General features: G+C 39.8%; 2 protein-coding genes across 2 annotated transcripts; one reads left to right on the forward strand and one right to left on the reverse strand.

The window, feature by feature from the left end:
- Positions 1–4448: 4448 nt before the first annotated feature.
- On the reverse strand, positions 4449–13536 carry nfu1 (NFU1 iron-sulfur cluster scaffold homolog (S. cerevisiae)). The gene is made up of 8 exons (XM_047380938.1): positions 13386–13536; positions 7163–7260; positions 6816–6951; positions 6041–6107; positions 5391–5508; positions 5240–5303; positions 4982–5156; positions 4449–4837 (listed from the first exon to the last, which is right to left on the reverse strand). Exons 1-8 carry the CDS (start codon positions 13442–13444, stop codon positions 4799–4801), a joined length of 756 nt encoding a protein of 251 aa, XP_047236894.1. The 5' UTR covers positions 13445–13536; the 3' UTR covers positions 4449–4798.
- Positions 13494–19935, forward strand: c12h9orf78 (chromosome 12 C9orf78 homolog). The gene is made up of 9 exons (XM_047380937.1): positions 13494–13673; positions 13813–13872; positions 16591–16642; positions 16722–16792; positions 16899–16976; positions 18830–19027; positions 19164–19300; positions 19395–19499; positions 19601–19935. The coding sequence occupies exons 1-9, from the start codon at positions 13591–13593 to the stop codon at positions 19696–19698; spliced, it is 882 nt and encodes a 293-aa protein (XP_047236893.1). The 5' UTR covers positions 13494–13590; the 3' UTR covers positions 19699–19935.
- The last annotated feature ends 333 nt before the right edge of the window (positions 19936–20268 follow it).

The raw sequence follows: 20268 nt of genomic DNA on the forward strand, positions 1-20268 counted from the left end.
GTGTCAGTCGCGTTGCGCCTATAAACACGTACCTACTAATGACGTGGCATCAGGATGCGATCAGCGCGTAGATCCTGGCGTTGCCATTGAGCTTCTCTTAAATCAACGTCAATAGTCATGACTGGATGGTGAAACAGCAAATAAGGGAATAATTCGCACAATAAGATGTCAAATACGCAAATTTCAACATACGTATATAAACCAAAAGACACTGAAATACAGATCATTAACCACGGCATCCTTATTTATTTCAGTAATAAATGTTAAATATTCTCATTATTTTAGACAGTAGCCGTATTAGCATAGAGGTAGTAGTATTTTATTTTTACTTTGAGGTTATATAGTGATAGATACTTGAAATTAGGCTACATCACTGGTGTGTCTGTCTCATATTTTACTAGTTTTTTTCTCCCACACACACATATAGCAAAACACTCAAACACAATTACACACACAATATTCAACAACACAACTACATTGTACATGTTAATTTTGCATGATTACAACTCTTTCTCCTTTTGCTATTGTTGTCATTATTTAGGGAGTAGCAGTATTACCAAATAGGTAGCGGTTGCAGGTTTATATTTCATTTTCTATTTGCATACACCTTATATAATGATTATGTTTTTAATGGCATTCTATTAGTGGCTAGTGTTTTTTGCTTGTTTGTATTGGCCTCCCTTTTCTATGACAACCTAATTGTCTTGCATTGCTTCACTTTTGGCACTTGTTTAAAAAGTTCATTAAAAAGATTAGAAAAATAAACTAGAAAAGTGGGGTTTTAGTTTAAAGTCATACAACTAAAAGCCTGCCATGGTTTCTAAAGCCTTAAAACTTGTAGTAGGATTAAAAGATAAGCTTCTTCTAATTTTATATACACTGGTAAAAAAAAATACAGGGATCACTTAAACAACACAATATAACTCCAAGTAAATCAAACTTCTGTGAAATCAAACTGTCCACTTAGGAAGCAACACTGATTGACAATCAATTTCACATCCTGTTGTGCAAATGGAATAAACAACAGGGGGGAATCTTTGGTGATTAGCAAGACACTCAATAAAGGAGTGGTTCTGCAGGTGGGGACCACAGTACCACTTCTCAGTACCTATGCTTTCTGGCTGATGTTTTGGTCACTTTTGAATGTTGGTGGTGCTTTCACACCCGTGGTAGCATGAGACGGACTCTACAACCTACACAAGTGGCTCAGGTAGTGCAGCTCATCCAGGAAGACACATCAATGTGAGCTGTGGCAAGAAGGTTTGCTGTGTCTGTCAGCGTAGTGTCCAGAACCTGGAGGTGCTACCAGGAGACAGGCCAGTACACCAGGAGACGTGAAGGAGGCCGTAGGAGGGCAACAACCCAGCAGCAGGACCGCTACCTCTGCCTTTGTGCAAGGAGGAACAGGAGGAGCACTGCCAGAGCCCTGCAAAATGACCTTCAGCAGGCCACAAATGTGCATATGTCTGCAAAAACGGTTAGAAACCGACTCCATGACGATGGTATGAGGGCCCGACGTCCACAAATGGGGGTTGTGCTCACAGCCCAACACCGTGCAGGACGCTTAGCATTTGCCAGAGAACACCAGGATTGGCAAATCCGTCACTGGCGCCCTGTGCTCTTCACAGATGAAAGCAGGTTCACACTGAGCACATGTGACAGAGTCTGGAGACACCGTGGAGAGCGATCTGCTGCCTGCAACATCCTTCAGCATGACCGGTTTGGCAGTGGGTGAGTAATGGTGTGGGGTGGCATTTCTTTGGATGGCCGCATGGCATGTTTTAAGAATCAGAATCAGTTTTATTGCCAAGTTCGTACATACAAACAAGGAATTTGCCTCCGGTACACTTTGCTCTTTTGTTGTTTTTGCATTACAGAATATACAAATTTACAATATACACATATCTAATAAAAAAGGTGCATTTGCAACATCTGTATGCTGTTGTTTGGTACTCTATTGAATGTTCATCAGAGAAACAGCCTGGGGGAAGAAACTGTCTCTGTGGCAGCTGGTTTTAGTAAACAGTGCTCTGTAGCAGCGGCCTGAAGGTAAAACTCTAAACAGTTTATGTGCAGGGTGTGTGGGGTCGGCAGAGATTTTGGCAGCTCTTTTCTTGACCCTAGACCTGTATAAGTCCTGGATGGAGGGAAGGTCAGCTCTGATTATTTTCTCTGCAGACCTGATTATTCGTTGCAGTCTGGACCTGTCCTGTTTTGTGGATGAGCCAAATCTCACTGGATGGATGGATGAAGACAGGACAGATTGAATGATGGCAGTATAGAAGATGACCAACAGCTCCTGTGGAAGGTTGAACTTCTTGAGTTGCCTCAGGAAGTACAGTCTCTGCTGGGCCTTCTTTCGAACAGTGTCTATGTGTGAAGACCATCTCAGGTCCTCGGAGATGGTGGTTCCTAAGAACAGGAAGTGGTCCACGGCCGATACAGTGTTGTTGAGGATTCTGAGGGGGGTGTATGGGGGTGGTGTTCTCCGAAAGTCCACCACCACTTCCACGGTCTTGAATGGGTTGAGTTCAAGGTAGTTCTGACCGCACCAGTGGACCAGCCGATCCACCTGCTGTCTATATGCAGACTCATCACCGTCCTGGGATGGTGGTTCCTAAGAACCACCATCCCAATACAGTGTTGTTGAGGATGGTGAGGGGGGTGTATGGGGGTGGTGTTCTCCGAAAGTCCACCACCACTTCCACGGTCTTGTATGAGTTCAGTTCAAGGTAGTTCTGACCGCACCAGTGTACCGGCCGATCCACCTGCTGTCTATATGCAGACTCATTACAAGGACATTACATCAAAGTTGGATCAGCCTGTAGTGTGTTTTTCCATTTTAATTTTGTGTGTGACTCCAAATCCAGGCCTCCATTTGGTTAATAAATTTGATTTCCATTGATGATTTTTGTGTAATTGTGTTGTCAGCACATTCAACTTTCTACACAACAAAGTATTCAATGAGAATATTTCATTCATTCAGATCTAGGATGTGTTCGAGTGTTCCCTTTATTTTTTTGAGCAGTATATAATTATTTCACAAAGGTAGTTGACTATACTAAATCATATACACATACAAAATCGTTGTGAATTTTTAACCTCATGACCCAAGAGTAAATACAACCTTATGCTTAAAATATTTCTATTCTTTGATCAATATGTAACAAGATTTTATTGGCATTTTGATTAAAGGACTTTAGCAAATCCTTGTAGGATGAAAACACCCTACTTTTATTTTTCAGTGCTTGAGTATTGCCTTAATGAATGGTGTTCCTTTTGTGTCAGCAGTCTGGCTTTTAGTTTTTCACAACCAGAAATATATTTTTAAAAAGACAACTTTATCTTTCTTGTAAGCACGGAAACTTATAGTGTTCTTTCAACCAGCTGGCCAGCAGTACAAAGCCTAACCCTAAGGAACGACAGGAAATAGACAAAAGGAAGTACAGAAGGAAAGATATGAGAAAGGAAGGAGAGACTCAAGAACGAACACAAAGAAAAAATGCAGGAAAGATGAAAGGATATCAGGGAAAAGGTCAAAGCTAAACTTTCTTATCCCTAAAGGGGCAATTTGGTGCGCAGACAGCAGTCACATATAACAAGCACAAAACTTAAAAAAAAAAAAGTCTGATTTCATCCTTACGTTGTTGAGTTCACCAAGCTGACAGCAGCAGAAATAAACAGATTTTTTCAGTTTGTTTCTGTTCGTTCTACAGCGTGACATCTTGTAACTCCTCTCTGAGGGTAGCAGGGAAAACTCTCCCCATAAAGGATGGCTGTGGTCAACCAAGATGATTTTAACCTTCTTTAGACAACTGGCTTTTTAGAGGTCACAAAGTTCATTCAGGGGTATGCTGGCAACTACACAGCATATATTTACGACACCCTGCAGATGATTCTTGTTATTAATTGAAAATGACCAGTGTCAGCAGATAAAAGGTAAGAACACTCAATAAAATGAGAATAAAACCTCATAAAAACAGATCTGGCATTAAGGGAAAAAGGATCTACATAAAGAAAGGAAGGGGAAAGGAAGAAAGTTGGACTTCCATCTATCTGATCTTCCTCTGTACACGCATCTCTTATATTCAGTAAAATAGCTGTTAGGAAATATCCCATTTAAAGGGTTTTACAGAAAGGTTTTGTGGTTTTGAGACTGTTAACTTTTCAAAAATCTTGGTATACTTTGATACCAGTTGTCAGTCATTGGTGAATGTAGACATACTGATTTAAAACAAATGTTAGCTGATGTCCCAGCAGACCTCAGCAAATGTTCAGCAGGGATAAACAGCAAGCCTTCAGCTGGATGTAGCTCAGTGAAGAACGAGTTCAGCCTAGTAGAAGTTCTCAAAGTCAGATTAATCACAGGAAAATTCTAGCACAAAAAAAGATACATTGATTTATCTTTATAAGATTTTACTCTCACAAAGCATTAGCCATAGACACTGTAACATACTATAACAATGTTTATTTATATAGATATAGTACATATTCTGTAAAGATAAAGTATCCAATATGAATTTTCAGCCTACAGGCAGCGTTGACTGCAGTCTGATTCAGGAATCGTGTAACACTATGAAAGAATAAATACAAATTATTTCAGCTGTACAATCGGTTTCTATGAATTGCATCAAACATTTTCTTTCAATACTGCCATTCCACTGGCCAGAACTATAAAAAGAAAGGAAAATATTTGGATGAATATTAAGTTTTTTTTTTTTTTTTGCATCTATAGCTTTTGGTGGAAGGTGTGTTGGGCAGAGAACAACGTGTACTGATTGGCTCTGGTTTCAGTAGTTCAAACTTGAACAACCTCCTCGTCCTCATCTTCCTTTACCTTTAAGAAACAAAAAACACCTTCAGGTCAACACTTTATTATAGTTTACTTTGTTAATTACATTTATTATATTTCCCATCCTGTACTGCGTCCACAATAAATCTCAGCAAATGTTTATAATAAGTCCCCAAAGAACAAGCAAACCTCTTCCACTGCTTCAACTTCAGGTATGTAAAACTGCAGCATGTTCTGGATTCCATTCTTCAGAGTAACGATGGAACTGGGACAACTGGTGCAGGCGCCCTGCAGCTTCAGCTTAACAATGCCATCTTCAAACCCCCGATACACAATGTCACCTCCGTCCTCCTGCACTGTTGGCCTGCAGAGTGACAGCGTCCACATACGTGAGACTGTGATAAAACACAGAGTCTGGTTTCTGAAAGCATCTTCAGCACACATTACCTTATTCGAGTGTCCAGCAGCTCTTTGATCATAGCAACTACTTCATCATCATCCTCTGATGGTGCTGAAAACAAAAAAAGACTGAAAGTGAATATTATTTTGTGCTGGGAAAACATCCAATCCTCCAGGTTTAGCAGACTGAACCCCTGACCTGTATCTGCGCTTGGCTTGCTGCCTTCATTCACAACTGGAAGCCCAGAAGTGAAGAAGTCCATAATGGCGGCATATACATCTGGTTTAATTACTTTCCATTCCATAGTTTCATCAGACTGAGCGAAGAAACAGAGAAAATTAAGTTATTTTAAGCAAAAAGTTCCATTCTGCTGTAATAAATGATTCAAATGGAGTCAAGTCAGAAGTTTAAGAACACCCATCAGAGCCACAAATATCATATAAATTGGGCCTTTTCATGATACATTTGTTATTTTATAAGGCTTGAATTATTACACAACTTCACTGGTCTTCAGTCTTCCACCTCAAAAACAGGGGGGAAAGGTTACATTTATTGTGGATTTTCTTAAATCAACAGGGAGTCAACTAGTTGTACCTCCTCTGCATGCTTTTTATAGCCCTCAACAAGCTACTCGCATAATTCTAGTTTGTTATTTAACCACTCATCTTGGCAGTTGATTAAACTAGTTGGTTAGTTTTTTTTTAGCATTGAGCCAGCATTTAGGCATAACAGATTTTCAATAGAACAGTGAATTCCAGAGGCTTAATGTCAGCCAGTTTTGATGTTTTGTGGGATTATTGTGCAATAATATTCATGGCCACGATACAGAAAGATACACTGGAATTTACCTTTGTGATGGTGATAAAATCAGGGCCCAGAAAGACACTCTTGACTCCATCGATCCTAAACAACTGCCTGAAGAAAACAAGCATCGGAGAAGAATAAATATATATGACACCAGTTCATTTAACAGTTTCTTAAAATGAAGCAGTACCAATATTTTTATGTTTATTAAGATGTGTTGAGCTTCAAAATATATATAACAGTCACACATCCATTCAGCATTTTAAACAGGATTTGTGTCTATATCTTTGGAATAAAAGCAGCAACATTAAATGAACCTTAAAGAGAACATTTGGCCTCCAGAAAGCCAGCTGCAACATCAAGGACATCATGAGGTTTATGCATACGTCAAAACAATCTGTGCCTTTTATCTATAACTTTTTTTCTCAGAATGGAGAGTTTTGGTTTCCATGCCATCAATGAGGAAAAAAATAAATAAAATCCCAGGCAGCTTTTAAAATATAAATATATTTGGGTGTGGCGCTGGTGGCGCAGGGGGTTAAGCGCGTGACTCGTGTATGGAGCCCTTAATCTTTGACACAGGCTGTTGGGGACACTCTTTCCACCCCATTTTCTGTCAACTTACTTTCAAAAAAATTTGAAAAATAAAGACCACTAGTGCCTAAACAAATACCTTTAAAGATATAGATATATCTAACAAATTAAGGTTTTATTCCACCAAAGTGTGCTTATATAACTGCCATGTGTGTTACATTAAAATCATTTTGCATAATTAAAATGTTCTGTAATGAATAAACATTTCACAAAGAGGTCATAAACCTGGCTAAAGGTGAGCAGAAGGCATCACGAGGGCCAGCAAAATTCATAGTCCCCTCCTCTAAAATGATCCGCCCAGGCAGAAACTTCAGACTGTTTGGATTTGGTGTGTCCTGTGTCTGCACAAACATGGTCCTACCTTAAAAGAGACAAAACACAGTGATGAGAAATATAACCTGAGATGCTAAACATTCACAATGATGCGTCTATGTGACTGAACTCCACGTACAAATATAAGATTTTCCCACAGTATGGTAGCAGCTGTTGCCACAAGATAACATTCAAGACAACCAATATAGTATCAACACTCAGGGTGAATGAACACTAGTGAAAACAAAAGGAATACAAACCAGGAACCACCCAGACAAGGTTTTGAGGCCATCTGTTGGAGGCTCTGGCTTGTGAGGGCCAGCAGAGTATTCTGCTCCGACAGCCACTGCTAGCCAGTCTGAAATATAAGATAAGCACATAAAAAGGTTACCACTATATCACTTGTGAGATTATAAATACTAATATAAAATGTATTCCTGATTGGGGATGTAGCAGCAGTGAAGGCAAAATCTGGGTGTGTGATGTAGTAAATCACAGCTAAAAGACTGAGAACAGGACTCAAAGGTTGAGATTTACGTCTAAATTTCCATCGATGTTGAATGCAGACAGTTGTTTTTGAAGAAAAACAATTTTAGGCCAGTGGGCCACAAACTTTGAAGCTTCTGACCCACAAATTACTGAATCTTGGGACTTCAACCATGAGTGAAGTAAATAAACACACCTTTTAAGCAGGGCTGCGTGACATATGAAAAATACCTAAATTTAATACTTACTAGTTGTGATGAACCAACACTCCCTTTCTTTTCCTATCATTACAAGAAAAAAAAAAAAAACTCTGTGAGCTTCACAATTTCTGCCACCAAAATCTACTTCCAGCATGAGCAGAAAGAGCACCCAGAGCCCGTCCAACTAGCCCAATATATTATCAGCATGCAATGTGCAAGCAGTCCTCTGCAATATTGCAAAAGTTACCATTGCAATGACGATTGCAATTAAATATGCACTACTTTTATATCGGTTAAACAACATCACACAGCTCCTATATCTTCGAATCAAATCAAAATGACTGTTTTAACATCTTATAAGAATTATGTCAAAAAAAAACTATTAACATCAGTCACACTGTGGGGAAGACCCGAAATTCAGGAACCACTATCTTGGACCCTTGTGCAGAGGGTGAGAAACACGGGGCAAGTTTATATAAAAATCTTTATCTCAACTACAAAAAAAACATGACAGTAGAGAGTGAAGTTTCAGTAGCTCATGTTTAAAGTAGGTATGTTTGATAGATTTCCCTCAGTATTTGTTTAAACCCCTATAATAATCTGTTAGTTCATGTTTTCAAGTACCTGATTTGACATTTTTAGCCTTGTACATCTCTCTAAATTCTATCTGAACTACAGCTGGTTTTATAACAGAAGCAGCTTAAATAGAAAAATGCATGAATCTCCATACAATTATAAACAAACATTGTTTAATTAATTATGTGAGGAACCTAAGGCATTTAATTTGTGCAGCAGATGTCCTCAGATGACCTCCTTAGTTATAGGAGGGAGGTGCGAGTTGTTGGGATTATGATTATTGATTAATTATAATTAAAAATCATAATTTGAGAAAATTAATTTCTTAACCAAAAATCCTCATTTATGAATTGAAACCAGAGATGTCTTCTGGTGTTGTAATTGTGGCTCAAAGGGAACTGTAACCTTATTTTGACAGACAAATCACTCTTGCACAAAATAAACACAAAGGCCTTCTCTTTATCTACGTGAATATTTATTAAATCAACAGCCCTGATGGTGTTGAATGAAGCTTTGGGAGCGGCCCACCAGAATGTAGCTCCTTGTAACACACACACAGGGTCATAAACCCTCCCCCAAAGTTGTAAACTCAGTGGACAAAGGATCATAAACCTATCGGCGGCAAACCAGTAAAACCAATAAAGTTGAAGACAAAGAAAACGGTGAATTTCACCATGAGGTTATTATAGCAGTTCAGTGTAACAGCGCACCTGCGCCAGGTGTCACACAGTAAAAACACAACTTGAGAAGCTTGGCGGCTTCAGAGTTCAGCGATAATCAACATTCAATAACACTTGGGATGCAAAAACACTTCGAACACATTAGACTATAAGTGGCGATTCTAAGTCGCCCTAAAATCCTACTCTATCCTGCCCAAGCTATTTCTAATAAAGAAATAAAAATAAAATGAATGAAAGTCCACGTGGGATTTCTTCTCCAGAGTGATGCTCCAGTTGCGTGGTAACCGCGTCTCGGTTTCCAGCGTGAAAAGCCATGGTGGGCGTCTCCGGTGCCCTTACATAGTCCACTGTGACGTCAGAGCTGCGACGCCCCCGTCCTATCAGCCGCGGTGCCCGCTGGGATATGTAGCAGTGGACTATCCTGGGGTACAAAATGGCCGATGGCGCCGGAAGGCCTGGTGGCGTCCAGCAACATACAAATGGTCCAATATTCCGCAAAACATGGTCCAACAGAGTAAAGGTCAAGAAATATTGCACTGGTCCTAAACAAAACAGTTTAAGTCTATCACACAAACACTTAGTACAGACCATTACTAGGCCAATGAAATGTAAACGGTTATTCCTGGTTAAAATGGAATTGCTCCTTTCCATCCTCACTACATATACAGGATGATGAATTCCTGCTGTTATGTATAATTCTGTGGCCTTTTCTAATTATCTCTTTTGCTGCCCTAATTAAATATATCTGTCCTTGTTGCTTATCTGCTGCACCTCTCACTGCTACAGTTTACACAACATAAGTGTTGATATCACATAAGATGCAACACATTGTCAAAGATAAACTGATACAAGAGGATGACACCCTTCAGGCTCTCATCCTTAGGGGAATAACTACAACCATGGACTCAGGGGGATTGAGAGTGCCGACCGCCTGTCAGATGCAAATAGTTAAGGGGTCGGGGCCCTCAAATCAAGGATGTAAGAAAGAGGGGGCCGTGATCAGGCTCACTGGATTGACAGAGGACAACCCATAAGTGAAAAGGGGGGCCGCCGTCTGACCCGATATCCTTTACAGTGATTTCTGTAACTTAATGAATAATGTTGATATTAAAGGAATCAGAATATTTGATTTAATGGTATGAATGCTGTACAGATAATCACATAAGTTAATGACAGATTGATTAAATGAAATTAGTTAAGCACATGTCATGAATGAAAGTATTAATAGGACCTCGCAGGTTATTTTTAGTTATGTGCTCACCTCTCCATAGGTTGATTTTTAAGACAAGTGTTAAGTAATAAATGGAGGCTGCTTTAAAGTAAAAAGTTTTCTAATTGTGCTAAACAGGTACATTGTTTTTGATAATGATGAAATATTTTTGACTAAGATCCATTTGATTAAGCCACTATGTGGCCTGCTTTAATGATAATAATAGCAGTTGGCCAGCTGGAAGGAGATTCCCTGGTCATATATAGGTTTAACACACATACAGGTTTGAATGATTGTTTCGGGGGGTGGGTACCCAGTTGCAGGTAGTCCACTACCCAGTGCCTTGGGGGTTAACTGATCTAATTTAGTGAGGTGCCTTTAAATGACACCTCATCAGGGGGGTTGTTAGGAATAACCTTTATTAATATACTCATAGCTGTTTTTCCCATTTATACTACAGTAAAACAAAATATAAGTTCTAATGTTTCCCTGTTGTTACAAGAGGATAAGAATGTTCATAGACATATAGTACAAAGAATGGCCCAAGGGTTGTCATAAACGACCTGAAGCTGGGGCACTGGGGTTGATAGTGGAGCAGCCGGTATAACTGGTTTGATTAGAAAGCTACAGCACACTTAGATTAAGTATAGACACCCACTACTACACAATCTAACAGATAAGACACCACTATGGTGACACAGTCTACTGATAATCACTGAGGGAGAGCACATCCATTGCATTGGAGTGCCAGATATACAGGTCCTTCTCAAAATATTAGCATATTGTGATAAAGTTAATTATTTTCCATAATGTAACGATGAAAATTTAACATTCATATATTTTAGATTCATTGCACACTAACTGAAATATTTCAGGTGTTTTATTGTCTTAATACGGATGATTTTGGCATACAGCTCATGAAAACCCAAAATTCCTATCTCACAAAATTAGCATATCATTAAAAGGGTCTCTAAACGAGCTATGAACCTAATCATCTGAATCAACGAGTTAACTCTAAACACTTGCAAAAGATTCCTGAGGCCTTTAAAACTCCCAGCCTGGTTCATCACTCAAAACCCCAATCATGGGTAAGACTGCCGACCTGACTGCTGTCCAGAAGGCCACTATTGACACCCTCAAGCAAGAGGGTAAGACACAGAAAGAAATTTCTGAACGAATAGGCTGTTCCCAGGGTGCTGTATCAAGGCACCTCAGTGGGAAGTCTGTGGGAAGGAAAAAGTGTGGCAGAAAACGCTGCACAACGAGAAGAGGTGACCGGACCCTGAGGAAGATTGTGGAGAAGGGCCGATTCCAGACCTTGGGGGACCTGCGGAAGCAGTGGACTGAGTCTGGAGTAGAAACATCCAGAGCCACCGTGCACAGGCGTGTACAGGAAATGGGCTACAGGTGCCGCATTCCCCAGGTCAAGCCACTTTTGAACTGGGGAGAAGGAAATGCCAAAATGCCAGAAGTCCAGTGTCAAGTACCCACAGTCAGTGATGGTCTGGGGTGCCGTGTCAGCTGCTGGTGTTGGTCCACTGTGTTTTATCAAGGGCAGGGTCAATGCAGCAAGCTATCAGGAGATTTTGGAGCACTTCATGCTTCCATCTGCTGAAAAGCTTTATGGAGATGAAGATTTCATTTTTCAGCACGACCTGGCACCTGCTCACAGTGCCAAAACCACTGGTAAATGGTTTACTGACCATGGTATCACTGTGCTCAATTGGCCTGCCAACTCTCCTGACCTGAACCCCATAGAGAATCTGTGGGATATTGTGAAGAGAACGTTGAGAGACTCAAGACCCAACACTCTGGATGAGCTAAAGGCCGCTATCGAAGCATCCTGGGCCTCCATAAGACCTCAGCAGTGCCACAGGCTGATTGCCTCCATGCCACGCCGCATTGAAGCAGTCATTTCTGCAAAAGGATTCCTGACCAAGTATTGAGTGCATAACTGTACATGATTATTTGAAGGTTGACGTTTTTTGTATTAAAAACACTTTTCTTTTATTGGTCGGATGAAATATGCTAATTTTGTGAGATAGGAATTTTGGGTTTTCATGAGCTGTATGCCAAAATCATCCGTATTAAGACAATAAAAGACCTGAAATATTTCAGTTAGTGTGCAATGAATCTAAAATATATGAATGTTAAATTTTCATCATTACATTATGGAAAATAATGAACTTTATCGCAATATGCTAATATTTTGAGAAGGACCTGTAAAACTATATGTGACTTTCTATCGAGGCTCTTCGTCATCCTCTAACAGACGGCGACGGTCCAAGACAGGAGCCTCAGCGCTGATCTCTGTAATCATTCCTCTGCCTTAACTTAGATTAAAAAGAGCTAAAAGTAAGAAACTGGTTGAGAGTCGTTCCTTTAAGAGTCTTTAGATAGAGTGTGTGATCGCTTCATGGGAACCAAGTACCGGAGGAGCTCCAAGGCGTCTGATTGCCAACAGGATGCGGTAGCTCAGTTACTGCAAAATCAATACGTTGGTGCAATCACCTCAGCTTTGCTCAGGTATACAACTCTTTACCAACTGGCATGTTATGAACAACTAACTTTGACTATACTGTATTATAATTATGATCAAAAAGAACTGAATGTAACTGGATCTGAACCTGTGTTGTGCTGGAATGAACAGAACTGTATTTTAAATCCATAGAACCTAATATTAATTGGACCAATCTATCTATAAAGTGACTTGAGATGACATTGGTTGCAATTTGGCACTGTATAAATAAACTTTACTCAATAGAGCTTTATGTCTTGTTGAATTTGCAAACATTATATTTTCAAGTTGCACTGGTATGTAAAAAAAAAAAACAAGTTTATTAAAGGAATCTAAATATAACAAGGTGAAAAAGTCTTACGGATGTAATTTAGAAAATTTAAAATATTAATTGGTGGATTAGAATTAGTTAAAGACCAGATTTACCTGTTAACACATAGTTAGCTAAATTCAGTCAGATTTAATTCTCAGTCCAGTTAGGGATATGCGGCAGTTTCACGCATTCAAAAATAAACAAACAGGATTTCCAGTGTTTCACAAATGCACCAAATTAATTTCAAAAGCGTGTTTATAGATCACTATAAATAACAAAAAGATTTATGGTGGTAGAACAATCCACGAAGGAAGTATCAACGTTTCTTTTCTGAAAATGTTTTTTAGTAGTGGCTGAGTCTGCGTCACTCCACGTTTAACTACCAGGTTTCCTGCAGTTTAACCATAGCTGCCCTCAAAGCTTCTTCAGAGCCCGAAAGAAAAACCATTTAAAAGACAATATGAGAAAACAGCATTTAGTTTACTAACAGATATACTTACGGTCGCAAAAATCTTGCCGAAAGACCCAACAACCTTCCGACCTGTGCAGAAGTCGCCATGATTATTTTGATTAACTAAGAAGCGGAAGTGACGTGTTTTTATTGTACGCGTACTAAGGTTCTCCCCGATAGTTTACAGTTAACGGTGTGCTAACAAAAACCTCAGTTTTACCCGAGCTTCAAAATATTACTTAGACAGCGAAAAAATGCCGTGTGGCAAAAATTTCAGAAGGAGAAGAGACTCGTCCGATGATAACGAGGAGGACAACGAGACAACAGAGGAAGTGAGGTAAACATTTTAAAGACATATTAATATACAGTTGAAGCTAACGCTGTTAGCTAGCAAGATGTGCTCTAACAAAAACAAAAAAAGCTGTAGTTTATGGGTTTACATCATTTAAACAGTGAGATTATATTATTTCTTTTAGATCCAAAGTAGAAGAGGCAAAAGAACTGCAGAGCTTGCGGAAGCGACAGAGCGGAGTCAGGTAATGTGAATGTAATAGTGTTCGCTGTTTCAGACAGAAACACCAGTCGGACTGTGAAGTGGGTTATATTATCACAGGTGCATGTAAATAAACTGGAACAGTATGGACATTTTTTTTCAGTAATTTGATTCAAACAGTGAAACTCATATTCCTATTTATTACACACACTATCTATCTATCTATCTATCTATCTTCAATTCAAATTCAATGAAAAAATACTTTATTAATCCCGAAGAAAAATTAAATGTTGTTGTAGCTCATATTATGAAGGTTTCCTCAAAGAGCCGTTGTAGATGCTGATGGCTGTGGGCAGGAAGGATCTCCTGTAGCGCTCCGTCTTACAGCAGATCTGAAGAAGCCTCTGACTGAAGACACTCTGTTGTTGTAGGACAGTCTCATGAAGAGGATGCTCAGGGTTCTCCATAATGTTCTTCATTTTATGAAGAACCCGTCTTTCCGCAATGATCTCCAGAGGTTCCAGAGGAGTCCCCAGAACAGAACCAGCCTTCTTTATCAGCTTGTTGAGCTGTTTTAAGTCCCTGGCTCTGATGCTGCTTCCCCAGCAGATGATGGTAGAAGAGATCACACTTTCCACAACAGACTTATAGAAGATATGCAGCATCTTGCTGCAAACACCAAAGGACCTAAGCTTCCTCAAGAAGTACAGTCTGCTCTGTCTCTTCTTGTAGATGGCTTCACAGTTGCATCTCCACTCTAGTCTGTTGTCCAGGTGAACATCAAGGTATTTATACTCCTGCAGCACCTCCACTTCTTCTCCCATGATAGAAATAGTTTTTGACTTATTCCTGTTTCTCTTAAAATCTACAATCATCTCCTTTGTTTTAGTCACGTTCAAAATGAGATGATTGTTTCTACACCATGCCACAAAGCGGTCCACCACCTTCCTGTACTCAGCTTCTTGTCCATCTCTGATCCACCCCACGACTGCAGAATCATCCGAATATTTCTGCAGATGACAGGAGTCTGTCTTGTACTGGAGGTCTGAGGTGTCCAGAGTGAAAAGGAATGGTGAGAGTACAGTCCCCTGTGGTGCTCCTGTGCTGCTGACTACCTGGTTAGACTCACAACCCTTCAGTCTCACAAACTGTGGTCTGTTTGTCAGGTAGTCTTTGATCCAGCAGATTGTTGAGGCCTCCACCTGAGTCTTCTGGAGTTTCTAACAAAGCAAATCAAGTTGGATTGTTTTAAATGCACTGGAGAAATCAAAGAACATGATGCTCACAGTGCTGCTGGCTTTGTCCAGATGACAGTGGGTTTGTTGAAGCAGGTGTATGATGGCATCTTCAACTCCAACTCCACAGCAATAAGCAAACTGAAGGGGGTCCTGATGGTTTACTGTTTGCTTACTCAGGTGGGCCAACAGGAGTCTCTCTAGGACCTTCATGACATGGGATGTCAGGGCAACAGGTCTATAGTCATTGAGGACTGATGGGTGAGTTTTCTTTGGTACCGGAACAAGACAGGAGGTCTTCCACAACACTGGAACCTTCTTCTTGGCAAGGCTAAGATTGAAGAGGTGCTGCAGAATCCCACAGAGTTGCTCTGCACAGCTCTTCAAGACTCTAGGGCTGACATGATCTGGACCTGCAGCCTTATTCTGGTTCAGTCTCTCCAGTTGTCTCTTCACCTGACTTCTTGAGACACACAGGTGGAAAGGGGAGGCAAAGGAGCATCAGCATCTTCTGATTTGGTTGAAGGTAAACATGTATAAGCAGAAAGGTCCTTGACTGAGGTGGAAGATAAAACATTTGAGGTGTGACAGTAAAGCTGTGGGTCAAAGGAGGGTGGGATGTCTGTTTGGCTGTGGGCAGGAAAGGAGGATGCTGAGCTTGTTTCTGAACTGAACCTATTGAAGAATGTGTTCAGTTCATTGGTTCTGTCCAGACATCCATCGATTGTTTCTGTTAATTCAGATGATTAGGCATTACAGTTCAATAAAACCTCAAACCCAGTTTATCATTAACACAGTTTACATAACACCAAAAATCAAAAGCCATTTTTAATATGTGGCCCGTTGAAAAGTACGTTCATTCACTGGATACTTGGTTGGGGCTTCTTTTGCATGGATTACTACATCATTGTGATGGAGATCAGCCTGTGGAAAATAATCCATAGATTCTTTATTGGGTTCGGGTCAGGTAAGTGTGCTGGCCTATCAGGCAAAGTGATAAGAGGACTGGACCACTAAGGATCAGTCCATTCCTTTTTCTCATGGGCCTAGGTAAGATGCCTCAGATGTCTCTGTTTCAAGGGAGCCATAATACAAGGAATGCAACAATTATGCGCAATTTAGGGCTGTGTGTGGTCGCTCTTGAAGCATTGACTCCAACAACAGTTGACGTCATGTGAATCTCAACAAAACATTTGAATGGGCAACCTTCACAAGACTGCAGTTATCCCTGTTGCTTGTGCACACCTTTTTTTCCACTCACCTTTCCATTAATATGCTGGGCTTTTTGTGGCTTATCCTCTTTGTAAAGGATGTCAATGATTCTCTGCTGGATAACTGTCATGTCAGCAGTCTTTCCTGTTATTGAACCCCAAAAATATTTCAATCTGTCTAATAAATCTACATATGAGTTTCAGGTTTTGAATTGATTTATTATTTAAATAAATGTATGATATTCTAATTTGAGAGGCAGATGTATGTGAAATAGACGATATATGAGTAACTATAAATTTTTATTTTTGTCCCAGTATAACCGCCTTACTAGTTGGAGAGAAACTCCCGCCAGAAGCTGAAATAGATGTAAGTCATGTTAACGGATCCCCATCTTTTGAATTAATTCAGAACTTGTTTTAACTTCTGTTTGTTTAATTTCTGACAGAATGATCCATTTAAACTGAAGACCGGAGGGGTTGTAGACATGAAGAAAGTGAAAGACAGGAACAGAGACATGTGAGTGAACCCAAGCCAGGCGAATGGAGATTGGTGCTGTGTAAATAAAGGGGTTTGATTTCATTGTGAAGCAATCCGTGAAGTAATGTGACTGATCCATTTGCAGGACAGAAGATGAGACAGACCTGAACCTGGGCACATCGTTCTCAGCCGAGACTAACAGAAGAGATGAGGATGCTGACATGTATGTATGCTTCATTTGCTTGTTACAACAAATGTATATACATGTGTACATTATTCAGAATAAAAAACAAACTTGTAGCTGCTAAAAAGCTGTCAATATTTGCTTAAAGCACCTTTAATGGTTGATTGTGTCTTATTTTCAAGGATTGAACTTTAAATTATTTTACCAATCAGTTGGAATATCACTGGGTTTTAGTGGATCTGAGGAACAGATGCTTCAAAGCATTTGATATTTCAGATTTTTTTATTTATTGAACCCTTAGTAGTTAAAAGCAAGACGGCAGCCTGATGCCTTTCCAAACCGGAATTCAGCTGCGCTTTTATTAGAAAAAAGTAAAATCGCTGCATTTTTTTACATTTTGCTTTCAATTCATTTCACTTCCTCTGATGGAAGTATTATTCTGTTGAATTTCCTAGTCTCAGTAAAAAAGAAAACTGTTACAGGTCTGCATTCTGTCAAAAGTGTTTCCATTAAGTATTTTTGACATCAACTATTTGTTGAGAAGTCATTGTGCATTGAAGATGAGATGTTTCTAGCTGTTCCTGTTGACCATCTGGTTAGCTGCAGTCAGTCAGACACAAACAAAGAGCATTTGTCTGAGGTCTACCCATCATTTGTAGGTAAGTCACTTATTGTGACATTTTACTGGTCAAGTGAGGCATTTCAGGAGCAGCGTTTTGCAGCAGAACATACCATGAATGTGGAGAAAGTTCTAAAACCTTAAGAAAACGGAGACAAGAAAAATAAATGGCTTGATCTTAATGCAGATCTTCCTCCTATTAGCACAGTTGCATAAACTCACTGGCCACTTTATTAGGTACACCTTCCTAATACCAGGTTGGACCTCTTTTGCCTTCAGAACTGTCTGAATTCTTCATGACATAAATTGAAAAGGTGTCGGAAACATTCCCCAGGGATTTTGTTCCATATTGACGTGATGGCATCACAGTTAATGCAGACTGGACCACTATATAACCCTGATGGGACTCTCCCGGCTCACCAAATCCCAAACTTTTTCTATTAGATCAGGATCTGGTGACTGTGGAGGTCAGTGGAGTACTAGGAACTCATTCTGACATGGTATCCATTAAAGGATTGCTTCACTGTGTTAATGAAGGGATGGACATGCCCTGCAACTATAGTCAGTCAGGCTGTGGTGGTTAAATGCTCAGTTAATACTAAGAGGCTAAAATTGTGCCACTGATATGGATGGATCCTTGCTTCCATGTCGTTTAAACCAAATTCTGATCCTGCCATCTGAATTAAGACCCATTAAACCAGGGTGTTTCCAATCTCTACTGTTACCTTTCTATTATCTTGAAACGGTCCACTCATTCTCCTTCTGCCTCTTGCGTCAACAACGCTCAATGGATAATTGTACGTTTCTGAACATTCTCTGTAAACGTGAGAGTTGGTTGCACAGGAAAATCCCAGTTGATCAGCAGTTTCTGAATTACTCAGACCAACCCGTCTGGCACCAGCAGACGGACCACGGTCAGTCACATTAGTCCCCTTTTTTCAGCATTCTGATGCTCAGTTTGAATTTCAGCAAGTCGTCTTCAACACGTCCAGATGGCTAATGAATTCAGTTGCTGCCATATGATTGGCTGATGTCAACAAGCAGCTGAACATGTATGCCTAATAAAGTGGTCATTGAGTGTATATCCACACAGCAATATTTCACACCCAATTTATTTTAGCAGTATGCCATCAATTTTCGCACAGGCTATTTTAGTATATAACATTTTAATGTGATTTCAACATATCTGTAGTTTAAAGCATGTAGGTCATAGTGACGGATGCTTAAGAAATGATTGCCTCGTGGGAATAACGTCATGCATTTATCTGGATAGGATGAAATATATTGAGACGGAGCTAAAAAAGAAGAAGGGCTTGGTGGAGGCCGAGGAGCAGAAAGTAAAGGTGAAAAATGCAGAGGACCACCTGTATGAGTTGCCCGAGAGCATCAGAGTCAACTCTGCCAAGAAGACGGAGGAGATGTTGTCCAATCAGATGCTGAGCGGGATTCCTGAAGTTGATCTTGGCATTGAGTATGTTCAGACCATTCTTTTAATAATAATGTTGAGGTTTTTTTTTTTTATTGATACAGTGTTTCAGACATAACCTGGTAGAATATTTTACAGTCATGTTTTAAACACTAAAAGCCTCTTTATATTTCTCTCTCAGTGCAAAGATAAAAAACATCATCCAGACTGAAGAAGCCAAAGCCAAACTCTTGGCAGAACAAAGGAACAAGAAGAAAGACCAAGGCACCTCATTTGTTCCCACAAACATTGCTGTGAATTACGTCCAACACAACCGCTGTGAGTTCATCTCTACATGCTGTAATGTGGTGTAAAAAGCCAGATAATTAACTTCTGGACATCATAAGATATTGGTTTATTTTTTTTCCGTCAGTCTACCATGAGGATGCGAACGCACCACAGAGACATCACAGACACAAAGAAGAACCCAAAGCAAGACCACTGAGGGTGGGAGATACAGAGAAACCTGGTCCAGAAGGTATGAGAAATCCATCACATCCTGTTAAACCCTCTGTTCTGTAACTGGTAACACTTGAAAACTGTAGAAGTATAAATGAAACATTCTTTGTTAATCCACAGCTCCTTCACCACCCAACCCCCGCAAACGACCAAACAACGAAAAGGCCACAGATGATTACCACTATGAGAAGTTTAAGAAGATGAATCGAAGATATTAACATGGAAAAACTCAACATGGTGTCATCTTTCTAGGCACTGAGGCACAATGTCAACTTTTGGACTTAGTTACCTAAAATGTAATGACCGTAGTAGTCCCATTGACTGTACCTTGTAATTATTGTAAAAAGCACAGTCTTTAAGCCATGCAATGTTTCATGTTATGATCTGATAAAACTAGGATCTTCACAAATTATAATTTTGACCAACATTTTTCAAATATAGACCGTTTTTTAAGACCTGGTTAATGTATTGAATCCAAATTATCATAATATTGTTGGGAATATCGGGCTTAAAACCACAATGACTTGCTTTGATGTAATATTGGGTTGGATATATTTTCATGCATAGTGCCATGGATTTACCCTCTGCATGTGGATCATACACTTGGCTAGTTGTGTTGTCTTGATATACACCACACACACATTTGTAGCTGCTGTGAAAACGAAGCAATAGAAAATGGTGGGAAAATTGAAACAACGGAAAAGACTCAAAAATGTGGGTTCACTGCAACTGATATTACAATATTCAACAGAACTGCAATTGTTTTCAAAACGATTAGTGCTTATATG

The sequence above is a fragment of the Girardinichthys multiradiatus genome, chromosome 12, assembly GCF_021462225.1.
Source record: "Girardinichthys multiradiatus isolate DD_20200921_A chromosome 12, DD_fGirMul_XY1, whole genome shotgun sequence".
NCBI classification, from domain to species: Eukaryota; Metazoa; Chordata; class Actinopteri; order Cyprinodontiformes; family Goodeidae; genus Girardinichthys; species Girardinichthys multiradiatus.

Coding starts and splice junctions, on each gene's coding strand:
- c12h9orf78 (XM_047380937.1), top strand. CDS start 13,591: ATGCCGTGTGGCAAAAATTTCAGAAGGAGAAGAGACTCGTCCGATGAT. Junction 16,643..16,721: donor CGCCAGAAGCTGAAATAGAT/GTAAGTCATGTT, acceptor AATTTCTGACAG/AATGATCCATTTAAACTGAA. Junction 19,301..19,394: donor TTACGTCCAACACAACCGCT/GTGAGTTCATCT, acceptor TTTTTCCGTCAG/TCTACCATGAGGATGCGAAC.
- nfu1 (XM_047380938.1), bottom strand. CDS start 13,444: ATGGCGACTTCTGCACAGGTCGGAAGGTTGTTGGGTCTTTCGGCAAGA. Junction 7,261..13,385: donor TCGGCAAGATTTTTGCGACC/GTAAGTATATCT, acceptor CTTATATTTCAG/ACTGGCTAGCAGTGGCTGTC. Junction 6,108..6,815: donor TTCTGCTCACCTTTAGCCAG/GTTTATGACCTC, acceptor TGTTTTCTTCAG/GCAGTTGTTTAGGATCGATG.